Source organism: Mirounga angustirostris, unplaced genomic scaffold (assembly GCF_029215605.1).
Source record: "Mirounga angustirostris isolate CCGP_5_RB_7025 unplaced genomic scaffold, mMirAng1.0.hap1 SCAF_10, whole genome shotgun sequence".
NCBI classification, from domain to species: domain Eukaryota; kingdom Metazoa; phylum Chordata; class Mammalia; order Carnivora; family Phocidae; genus Mirounga; species Mirounga angustirostris.
Window position 1 is genome coordinate 40,010,157 of NW_026991718.1, and position 12,772 is coordinate 40,022,928.

A 12,772-nucleotide genomic window follows, 5' to 3' on the forward strand; every position below is an offset into this window, starting at 1 on the left:
TGATGAATATCATTGGCATTGTTCTTCAAGTTGGATCATACATGCCTGGCCTTTTTTAGGAAAATAAATGAATTTTCAGAGGTACTCATTTCCTTTGGGACATGTATAGCTAGATGACAGAAGAAGGAGATTTCTGTGCAGTAGCTGGTGGAGGGGATGGGGAGATTTAACATGGAAAGAACAGCCTGGCTTCTACCTCTTTCTAAACCCCTGGGTTGTATATGAACACTGTAGGGAGAAAGACTGCAAGAAAATCAAGAAGCTATTTTCATAGAAGCATTTTAAAACTGCCTTGGCTTAGACATGAACAAACCCCCAGGGGGATTGTTTGCACAGAGATAAGCTAGGGCTTTGAACATTCCATCCAACAGCAGCTGAATACACATTCTTTCGAAGTGCACACATAACATTCCCTAGGATAGATCATATGATAGGCTACAAGACAAGTCTTAGCAAATTTAAGATTAAAATCATACCAAGTATTTTTTTCAATCAGAATGGTTTGAAATTAGAAATCAACAAGAGGAGAGCTGGAAAATTTATAAGCATGTGGAAACTAAACAACACACTCCTGAAAACCAGGTTAAAGGGGAAATCAAAGGGAAATAAAACAAAAAAAAACTTGAAACAAATGAAAACACAGCATGCCAAAATCTATGGGATGCTGCAAAAGCAGTTCTGAGAGGACAGTTTATAGTGATAAATGTATGTATTAAATAATAGGAAGATAACAAACAATTTTACACATTAAGGAAGCTGAAAAAGGACAAACTAAGCCCAAAATTAGCAGAAGGAAGGAAATAAAGATCAGGGTGGAAATAAATTAGAGACCAGAAAAATAGAAAAGATCAATGAAATTAAGAGCTGTTTTTTCAAAAAAGATGAACAAAATAGATAAACATTTAGCCAGATGAAGAAAAAAAAAGAAGACTTAAATAAAATCAGAGGAAACTTTATACCAGATACCACAGAAATACAAAAAATTGTAAGAGACTACTATGAATAGTTATATGCCAACAATTAAATTATATCACTTAAAAGAAATAGATAAATTCCTAGAAACATATAACGTACCAAGACTGAATCAGGAAGAAATAGAAAATCTAAATAGACCAATAAGGAATAAGGAGATTGAACCAATAATCAAAACCTCCCAACACAGAAGAGTCCAAAAGTAGATGGCTCCAGGAGCAGATGGTTTTACTGGTGAATTCTACCAAACATTTAAAGAAGAACTAATGCCAATCTTTCTCAGACTTTTTCCCCCAAAACTGAAGAGGTGGGAATACTTCCAAAGTCATTTTATGAGATCAGCATCACCCTGACATTATGGATCTAACCTTGTCTTCATTAAGAATTAGAAGTAATTTCCTTAGGCCAGTTAGATCTTCACTCCTATCCCCCAAGTGACTGAGAGCTGCAGAAGGAAGGGTAGACCTGAGGTGATCATGAAAGAAGAATTAATCAAGAATGGATACAGAGTGTGGAAAGAAGGGGACATACTTTTATTTCAGGCTCTGGCTCAAGCAGTGCTATCCTTTCTGACCCAAGATGTGCCCCCCTGTTAGTTATAACTTTTTATCAAGCCATGTTTCCTCAATACCTCACTTCCCACTGCATACTGTCCCATCTTGTAGGTCAGTTAACTCAACCTGGGAACAACTTTGAACCCTAGTTCTCCAATGCACAAATCTCAAGTACCGCACCAGTGACATCGTCTAGAGTCACACTCATTATTTTGCAGATTGCCCCCACCAAGTCCTGGGCTCTGGAATGGACAGCTCCTCATATAACTTTCTGGCCATCCATCTGGGGCTCTGGAATAGATAGGTACATTCCCACGTGAGGTCCAGACACTCCTCCAAGACTGCTGGGGAGACTAACAATACCTCTCATTGCTGGTGGCTCCCTGGGTTTGACCCTAGGAATCTCTTCTTTCCTATTCTCTTTTCTTTTTGGTCTCTTTAATAACTGTTCAGAGCACTTAAAGCTCTTACTCATTTCTCTTCATTTTTCTTGAGACTTCGAAACCTACCCTTTTTTGGGATCCATCTATTCCCTGGCTTAGCCAAATTCTCTTCTTTCACCAAATTGGCGCATCAAACCAGGGCAAATCAGGCAACATTCATGGAATCATAACACACACAAGAATGTAAAAGAAGCTTGAATATTATTCAAGAAAGACTAGAGGGGCTTTAATTGACCACGTTAAAAAATCCACATACATATTTTAACAAAGAAAGTGCAGTGCCTGGTCTGAGGGTTTACCTATAATTCATCATTATTTTTTTATTAAGAAAGATACTTTGTCTCTCATGTGTACTAATCTTTAAACACTTCAAAGGCAGAGAACACATCATATTTGTATTTCAGACCATTCTGGTACAATGACTAGCACATAGGTGTCCAAACATTGAATGTTAGAGCCACATTCTTGAGGGTGGTTGTGCATCAATGCCATTTCTATGCATATGTTTTAAAAACAGATGTGTAGAACTGTCCTTACCTTAAAATTCTTCTGATAGGATTTATACTGAAATGCACGTTTTTGAAGATCATCTAGAACTACCTGCAGCTCATTCAACATGAGCTTTATTTTGTCTTGGTCAGCAGTGATATCCAAAATCTGCGGATCCTGTAAAATTAAGATAATTTTTGATTAGTCATTCCTACTTTTGATGTTGACCATTAAATTAAATGAATTCATAAACATTTTCAAAAAATATTTTTCTAATTCTCTTTTCACTCTGATTTTTAGAAAATGTTAAAATGGTTGCTTTTCTTGCATTTTAAAGCAATAGATGTACCTTGTAAAAAAAAGTACAGAAATAAATAAAGAAGTGTCATGGGGACAATATTGTTTTTAAATAGTACCTAATATATTTCCCCCATCTACTTTCATTCCCTACACTTCCTCAACCAGCATGACTTCAGGTAAAGAGAGGAGCATGCAATAGGGAAGACAAGGAAGAGCACATGATATAAGGGAAATTCCTATTGTACATTCATGGAAATAGGAAGCCCTTTGATTTCTGAGAGGTAGGAAGAGAGAAAATAAGGAATAAGTGGTCAGATATCAATTTTCCTGGCTGACCTGTTGAGGTTGAAACCCTACCCAGTGAATGGGAATGGAAAGGTTTAGGAGCAAAGAAGGAACACCTAACTAGGTTTGGGAGAATCTGAGAAATTGGAAGAATCTGAGAACTATTATAACCATAGCTTGGGAGGATAATCTCTGATTTGGCATGGTACTGCATTCAAAATGGCAACATGTTCTAGAAAAAGCTAAGGGAAGTGTCTAGCAGAAGGGCCTTGTGTTTACACTCTGGTGCCTTCATGGCTTGGGTTGGCACTTGGTGGATCATGAAGTTCTCATATGCCTTGATTCTGGCAATGGGAACCACAGCTAGTACTGGAGGACTAGAAGGAGCCTAAGATCAGGATGAGGAGGCCACAGATCACTTGAGACTGTAGACTATAGCAGAAATGATGGATTACAGCAGGAGGGGCCAACACGGTACCCAAAGAATCAAGAAGGACCTTAGCTAACAGCTGCTTGGGACCACCAGGCCCAGCCCAGCCAAACTGCACTAGAAGTCCTATGGTCCAGAGGACACTAAGAGGTCTGGATGCCCCCTCCCTCCATCCACCAGGAGGAAATGCACATTTCCACTTACGGGCAAGACGCTGGAGATAATGGTGGCAGGGGTGAAGAAATGCCCAATAGGCATTTTGAATTGAATTAAAATCTATCAGAAAGAGACCAAGCTAGAATGAAATAGACATTTCAAACTGAAATAAATTGCATTATCATCACTTGTCACACTGAGGTTTTTTTCTCCAACTCCCTCTATCATCAAGAGTAGAGGTCTTGACAGCAAGATGGTATCATTTATAGAAATAATAAGTTTGCAGTTTTTTGCTCAAGAGTGATAATGAATTCATTCCAAACCTTCTATGGAAGAAGCACTTGCTGGAGAGAATCTCTGCTGTCATTTCTGTGTGTGTGCATCATGTTTTTTACAATGCACGATTACACATGATGCACTTGCCAGCACTTTTGCTCTCTCTAGCAATCCACATACATGTATACAGTTAATAGCAGATTATCAACCATTGGAAGCAGACTGCCTAAGCTTGAATCCTGGTTCCTCCATTTATTATGTGTGTGACCCTGCGTTACTTAACCTCCCTGTCCCTTTGTTTTCTTCTCTATAAAATATGAATACTAAAACCTTATTGGTGTTCTGAGAATTAAATGAGTTAAAACGTGCAAACATATATAAGAATGTTCCAAGAAGCATTATTCATCCTTGTCAAAAACTGTAAACAACCCCAATATCCAATATCCATCAATCATGGAATAATTAACTGTGGCATACAATGAAATACTACATGGCAACAAAGATGGATAAACTACATTCACTCACAGCATCATGGGTGAATCTCAGGAATATAACAAACTAAAATAAAGGACATACTGTATGATTCTATTTAACTGAAGTTCATAACTGAAGTTCATAAACAAGCAAAACTGATTTATAGCATTAGAATTCAGGGTAGTGGCTTCCTTTGGGGAGGAAGAAAAGGCTAGTGATTCAAGGGAATCCTAAAGGTACCAGTAACATGAGTAATGGATACTTGGGTGTGCTCATTTCTGATAACTCATGAAGTTGTAAAGTTATTATAGTTATGTTCAGTTTTTTTCTGGGTGAAAAATACAAAAATATTTCAATATAAAAATAAAAATACAAAGACCTTAGAGCAGTACTTGACACATAGTAAGTACACAATAAATATTAGCTACTTTTATGTTTCCATGTCAATATGTATAAACATACTTTGTAATCTTTAATGTCTACATTGTATTCCTTTGAGCAAATGTACCCTAATACCTTTTATTCATTCTCTGTTGATGGACACTGAAATGTTCCCATTTTTTTCTGATTTGATTATAATTTTATGTGCTTTTATACTTCTGTGATCAGATTTAGTTAATATTAATAATAAAATAGTAGATCATTACAAAATTATATTTCTTTTATTAACATATAATGTATTATTTGCAAAATTATATTTTCATGTATGCTGCTTCTGTTAAGAATCACCCAGCTATCTCTTCTAAATTCTTAAAAAATTTCCCTTGTATCTTTTGTATAGCAAAATTGGTACATTAAAGTTAACCAAATATTCTTCATTACCATTTATCAATGTAGATAGATTCTTCTTCTTCCTAAATGTGAATTTCCTAATATGTACCTAAGCAAATTTTAAAATTGTGACAATAGCTACAAAATATGTTAAAAAGTTATAGAAGCACTCATTTCAAAATAATAAATACAAGTCAGGAGAAAGGAAATATTACATATGCTTTACTTGCAATGGTCTGGAATTTATTCAGTACTTAGAGGTTCAGAAACATGTTTGGTTTTTAATAGCAGCTCAAAGATACTGTTAATGGATTAGAACAAAACCACAAAAATAGAAGTTAAGTCAGGTTAAAATGAACTATGATCCTAAAATAGCTTAATTAAAATATAATAGTCCAGTTTTACACAGATTATTATTTTTTTAATTTTTTTTTTTTTAAGATTTTATTTATTTGCGAGAGAGAGAATGAGAGACAGAGAGCATGAGAGGGAGGAGGGTCAGAGGGAGAAGCAGACTCCCTGCTGAGCAGGGAGCCTGATGTGGGACTCGATCCCGGGACTCCAGGATCATGACCTGAGCCGAAGGCAGTCGCTTAACCAACTGAGCCACCCAGGCGCCCCGATTATTATTTTTTTAAATCCTGCTTTAGCTTACTTGTGCTTGTAGCTTTACTTCATTCACTTCGTTGGTTAGGTCTTCAAGGTCTCTACCCAAATGCTGAGAAAATTGCCTGATCCTTGTTTCTCGGTCACCCACGGATTTATCGATGGCGTTCCGAACTGCAACAATGGATGGCTTCATAGTAGCAAAAACAGCGAAGTCTTCCGGAGGTGTGGGGACCTGATACTGTTCAATGAGCTTGTACATCTGAATCACTACATTGCCTTCATCTTCAAGGCTTTCGATCTAAATAGAAACATTGGTTGCTTGTTAAATATATCAGAGTCTGATTATTCCCTTTCAGTGTTGTCTTCTAGGAGACAGTCACTGTGCACTGTGAACATCTCACATTCATAACCAGGACAGGAGGAGTGTGCTTAATGGTACAATCCCCCTGGCTAAAGCCTGCTGGTTGATAAAGACAGCCGTTGCTACGGTACAGGTAATCAGGCCCAGGAGGTAAGTTGTTCGGAGCTGAGCACAGTTAGTATGACTCTTACAAATGTTTATTGTTCTCTTCTCTCTCTCTTTTGGTCTCCAGTAGCATTAAACAGTGCCAATATTTGGTTTTCAGGGACAACATGTGCTGGAAGAATGCTCCACTGCAATTATCTGAGCTCGCAGGCATGCATGCTGAGCAGGGGTTGTCCCAGAGCAGCCCCTGAGGTATGCACGGGCCATGATTCTGGCTGCATGTTCCCTACTATCCTTTAATAAATACTTCTACTATCTTCAACGGACTACTAAACATCTTCACTTTGATGTCCTATCTTCAGTGGATGGTGCCTTTCCTAATTTTCTGGGAAGGGACTCTCCAGTTTGGGGGGAACCCTCCTCTTCCACTCTGCCACGTGGCTAGAGCGGGAACAGCCATGTTCACACAACTTGACCCAAACCCCTGGCCACAAGTTGAACAAAGCAGCACAAAATTGGGAGCTGGCAAACCCCGCTTAGTCTCCCTCTCGCTGAACATGGGAAGAGTTAGACTGTAGGGGTTGGCAGAGGCTATTTGCTTCCATGTGGAAACAAAGCATGTCCTTGACACGAGAAGAGAACTGCACAGAGGCTTTTATTTATTTTTTTCAAGATTTTATTTATTTATTTATTTGAGAGCAAGAGAGATCACGATGGGGTGGGACGGGCAGAGGGGGAAGCAGGCTCCCCACTGAGCAGTGAACCTGATGCAGGACTTGATCCCAGGACCCTGGGATCATGACCTGAGCTGAAGGCAGCTGCTTAACTGACTGAACCACCCAGGCGCCCTGCACAGAGGCTTTGAGAGAAATGATTCCCAACCCTTCACTTGGGAATCACAATTCCATGATCACTGATCACAAATAAGAATTGCAGGAAATTGTGACTGAGAGCAGTGGCTTTGTGGCCAGAGACTCAAAGTCGAGCTCCACCACAAACTTTGTGATCTTGGGCAACATAACTTTTTTCAGTCCCTGTTTCCTTATCTGGGGAATGAGAAAAAATTATCTACACTTCTTAAGTTTTTGTGAGGATTAAAAATGTAATAACATACATAAAAAACTTAGCATAATTCCTGATTAGCAGTAAAAGTTTGATCAATGTTAGCTCTCATTATTGCTGTGATGTAGGGCGTTCACTTACATTGTCTGAAAGTGTTTCTGATATTTTGACCGCTGTTTATTGACCTTCAGTCCCTCAATTTCTCTTATTTGTCTTCCTTATCTACCACAAGGACTGGAATATTGAGTTATATGAAAATCAACTCACCCTTTCCTGAATTTCATCAAGAAATACTAAGCTGTTAACATATTCTATGGTGGTTGTTGGAACAAACTCAAGTTTATACTCTGCATCTTGTGCCTCAGAGATAATGGCATCCACTTTTTTCTTGCTTTGACGGGGAAGCATGTAATTTAGCACCTAGGAAAGAAAAAGAAAATGTGAATCATAACTATTTAAATATTTTCATTTCATTAAATATTTTAAAGGAATCCTAATTGAATGTTAAATCAGCAGCTCTGTCTTCTGTAACCTACAGTAGGGGTCAGCAGAGGTTTTCTGTAAGGACTGGATCGTGACTATTTTAGATTTGCAGGACAGACACAGTCTGTGTCATGAGTACTCAACTCTGCCCTTGTAGTGAGAAAGCAACCATAGGTAATACAAAAGCAAATTGTCATGGTTGTATGTACAACACAGGTGGCAAACTGGATTTGCCCTGTGGGCTATAGTTTGCCAGACCTTGCTTTACACCATTGTCTCGTTGGAGGTATTTGACAATATTACAGGTATACTCTGGCTCCAAAAGAAGACATGAAAGTTATTGCAGGATCCATACAAATGTCCTCAGCAATACCATTCACTTAAATATAATCAGATCTTTAGGGACAGTTTCAGAGCAGGAAATGATGTCCTAAACTGGATCTCAGTATCATTAAGTCAACAAACATTCCCATTAGAACACTGAGCTGTTATAGTGGTGTCTCTTGGGCAGGAAGCCTTGAAATGCTCCAACAAAGGAAAACGAAATGGGAATAAGAGGCTAGTCTGAGGCCTGCAAGTCCCCTCCCTTCCCTCAACTGAAAGCTGACTATGCTTGGGACAGAACAAACATGGGACTTTTCTTAGGAATTAAGGATGCCCAGTAGGTTATGTTAATTTTAACATATTTGCAATACTACAAAATAAAGATAGTCTATTTGTAGTAGAAAAATTGTAACATAATTATAGAGACTATAATTAAAGTTTTTCCTTGTTTATAGTTACCTCCAAGCATCGCAAAGGTGATGGAATTAGTTTTTCTTTTAGCAGCTTTGTATCAACGAGCAGCAATCCTACATTTCTGGTAGGTCTCAGAGCTACTGCATCCTTGTGCTGTCTGTGATATTTTTCCAGTTGTACTCTAAAAAACTCAACATCTACATAAAATTATCATATAAAGCATAAAATATATTAAATTTTAAAGGATCATTATGAAATACATTAAAAATCATTGCATTAATAAATTTATAGATGTATTTATAATGCTATTTTCCTGATGTATAATACCTTGAATAACTTCAAAATGTTAATTCATAATGCTTTATATTTTATTCTTGTACTAAAGAAAATAATATTCAATAATGTAAATACATTTTCTGGCTCCTACTAAGAGATGGCAGATGAAAATAATTTGTAATTGTATTAGAGGATCTAGTCTGGAATGGACTGGATCTTAGAGTCAGGTTGGAGTTGGGCTTCATGGAAGGGTTCTCCCACATGGCACCTCCATATAAAGCATTCTGAGGATATTAATAACAAAAGTGTAAAACACAAGAGATCAAGCATAGCTGGTTATCTCATTCCTTTTCCCAACACCTCTCTGCCAATCCTGCTCCCACATCACGGCTAAGGCTTTGCCGATGTGCATGTGCCATATGCTGCAGTTGCATTTTAATAATCTTCCTATTTTCATTTTCTCCCTTCTCCAATCTACCTGGAACCAGTGGAGACCTGATTACCTTTGAATACAATTGTATCGTACTGTTGGTCAAAAACAGCTCTTTATAATATACATGTAATACTAAACTATTCTGCCTGTCTTTAAAAATCTTGTACCCTCTGGGCCTGTAAAAATTTAGCTAACTTTGGAGTGCCTGGGTGGCTCAGTTGGTTGATCAGGTCATGCTCTCAGGGTCATGAGATTGAGCCCCACATCAGGCTCTGTGCTCAGCATGGAGTCTGCTGGAGATTCTCTCTCTCTCTCTCTCCCTCTCCCTCTGCCCCTCCCTCCCTAAAATAAATAAGCAAATCTTAAAAAAAATTAGTTAACTTTATTTCTAAGTACTTCCTCCACAGATTGATTTCCTTACTGCTCTCTATTCTCTTTCTATAGCCCTCCTCCACCATCCCAAAAAGGAAAGGGTGTTGATTCTTGTCTTTATTCATGTCATCTCCTCTCCTGAATATAAGGGTCAGTTTGACATAGTATAAAGAACAGTGTTAGAAAACATAAGCTCAAGTCTTTAACCCATATTTAGCTTTGGTTAAGTCAATCTTTCTGAGTTAGCTTCAGCTTCCTCATAATACACAAAAGGGTCAACAGTTATCTATCCTACTCACTTCAGAAGGTTTAGATGTGTATATTTTTGAGAACTGACAAAATGAGGATATCAAGTAATCTGAGACGTCCTCCAGTAAAAAAAACCTGTATAATGTGGCTTGGTCTAGTATTTTCCAAACTTATTTGAACACAGAGTATTTTTTCATGGTATCATGTAATTATCCTTCAGAATAGTGGTCCAAGCAATTGGAAATAGAGTAGATCTATAAATGACTCAGGTGGAAAGGGAGCGATAACTCCTCCTAAAATCCTAAGATTTTTTAAAAGTGAAGAAACCCTATGAGTGCTATTAGACTCCATTGTGAGAGCCAACACAAGAATAATGGGTACACCAAAAGGAGAAGAGAAGAAGGAAGTAGAGAGGTTAAAGAAATAATAGCTGTGAACTTCCCAAACCTGGGGAAAGAACTAGTCATACAAGTCCATGAAGCTAATAGATCATTTTACTATATCAATGCAAAAAGACTCTCTCCAAGACACATTATCATGAAGCTGTCAAAAGCCAATGATAAAGAAAGAATCTTAAAGGTGGCCAGGGAAAAAAAAAGAAAGTAACCTACAAAGGAACCTCCACTACACTATGAGCAGATTTCTCAGCAGAAATTCTACAGGCTGGGAGAGAACAGAATGATGGATTTAAAGTATTGAAAGATTAAAAATTGTCAGCCAGGAATACTCTATCTAGCAAAGCTATCCTTCAGATATAAAGGAGAAATAAAGACTCCCAGACAAACAAAAGTTAAGGGGGTTCATCACCACTAGCCCTCCCTTACAACAAATGTTGAAAAGAGCTTGTCTACCTGAAATGAAAAGATAAAAATACACAAAACTTTGAGTAAGGTGATAAACAGAACCACAAAATTGTAACTCTATTTTAGAATATGATGTTAAACAATTATAGCACAAAGATTAAAGGAAAAAAGCATTACAAATAGCTATAGCTACATATTTTGGTAACAAACTCACAGCATATAAAGGGATAAAATGTGGCAACATAAATATAAAAGGGGAGGAGGAAAATAAAAGAACTTATATAGGCAAATGAAGATAAGTTACTATCAGCAGAAAAAGGACTATTTTATCTATGAGACATTTTATACAAACCTCACAATAACCACCAAACAAAAATCTAGAGCAAAGACACACACACACAAGAGGGAGAAATTGACCAAATCATCATAGAAAGCCACCAACCTAAGAAGGTAAACAGAAACACAAACAAAGAGAGAGATACAAAACAACCAGAAAATAAAAAATAAAGTGGCAGTAGTAAGTCTTCATATTATAAATGATCATCCTAAATGTAAATGGATTGAACTCACCCATCAAAAGGCACAGAGTTGCTGGCTGGATTAAAACACAAGACCCAAACTATATGCTTCATAAGACTCATCTCAACTCCAAAAACAAACATCAACTCAAACTGAAGAGGTGGAAGATGATACGCCAAGCAAGTAGTAACCAAAAGAAAGTGGATGTACCCATTCTTATATCAAACAAAATAGACTTCAAGCCAAAAATCGTAATGAGAGACAAAGACCATCATGTAATGATAAAGGAGTCAATAGATCAAGAAGATATAACAATCATAAGTATATATGCTCCCAATATCTGAGCACTGAAATGTTTTAAGCAAATACTGACAGATCTTAAGAGAGAAATAGACAGGAATAATAGAGGACTTTAATACCCCACTATCAGCAATGAATAGATCATCCAGACAGAAAATCAACAAGAAACAGAATTGAATCACACTTTAGAACAAAAGAACTTAACAGACATATATAGAACATTCTTTCCAATGGCAGAATATACATTCTTCTCAAGTGCACATGCCACATTCTCCAGGATAAATCACATTCGAGGTCACAAAACTAATTTTAGGAAAGTTAAGAAGATCAAAATCACACCATGAGGTGTGGAGAGTAATTCTACATAAAAGAACCCAGAAATGAATAAATTCTTGACTTTTATCAGGCCGACTCTTTTGGGCCACAATTTCTGTCACTACACACCAACAAACAGAAACCTACAATACTATAAACCTTGACATCTCTCTCAAAAATAATTAGTAAGGACAAATGGAAAACTTACCAGGTTCTTGAAGTTTAAGAGCTTGTAAGTCAAGACTTTCATTTTCCTTGAAGAATATCTGAAACTTTTCAAATGTAGCTGCATATAATTGGGCAGATTCAAATGCTGCCTGTATGGTTTCCTAAATGTTATAAATAAACAGACAAGTAAAATTATATTTTTTCTGAGCAGAATTCAATTCAATATAATTAAACAAACAAACACAAATGCCTTCTCTGTGTCCAACACTATGCTTTGACCAAGGGATACACAAGTGAGGGAAGATACCATCCTTGATGTCAAAGGGCAGTTAATGGATTCTCTTACAAAATTAAAAAAAAAAAATCTTCAAATCTGACTTTTGAAGAACTGTTCCTTATAATTAAAAGGAAGCATACTAATAATTTTTTAAATCTTAATTCCTCAATCCTTGTCTTTCATGACCTTTACATTTTTGAAGAGTATCTCATTTGTGTGTGTGTGTATGTATATGTTTTATAACTTCCAACACTTAGATTCAGTTATACATTTTTGGTACTAATACCACAGAAATGATGTATGTTCTCAGTGCACCATGATGGAAAGCACATAATGTCAATTTGTCCCATTACCCATGATGTTAACATGTTGGTTAATCTGGTGCCTGTCAGGCTTCATCACTTACTACTTTCCCCCTGAAATCAATAAATAGCTTATGTAGAAATACTTTGAGACAAAAATCCTGTTTCTCATTATACTTTTGCATTCTCATTTTAGTATGCATTGGAGATTCTTAGCTCCAATTTCTTCCAACTTCCTATTTCTATGATA

General features: G+C 37.0%; 1 protein-coding gene across 1 annotated transcript in view; it reads right to left on the reverse strand.

Moving 5' to 3' along the window:
• DNAH6 (dynein axonemal heavy chain 6) overlaps positions 1-12,772 on the reverse strand; it is a 244,028-nt gene that overhangs the window by 159,008 nt on the left and 72,248 nt on the right. Inside the window, exons 13-17 of the mRNA XM_045884660.3 lie at positions 11,984-12,104; positions 8,554-8,705; positions 7,555-7,707; positions 5,806-6,057; positions 2,507-2,635 (exon numbers count right to left, since the gene is read on the reverse strand). Coding sequence (XP_045740616.1) covers positions 2,507-2,635; positions 5,806-6,057; positions 7,555-7,707; positions 8,554-8,705; positions 11,984-12,104 — 807 coding nt within the window. The remainder of the gene's footprint in view (positions 1-2,506; positions 2,636-5,805; positions 6,058-7,554; positions 7,708-8,553; positions 8,706-11,983; positions 12,105-12,772) is intronic.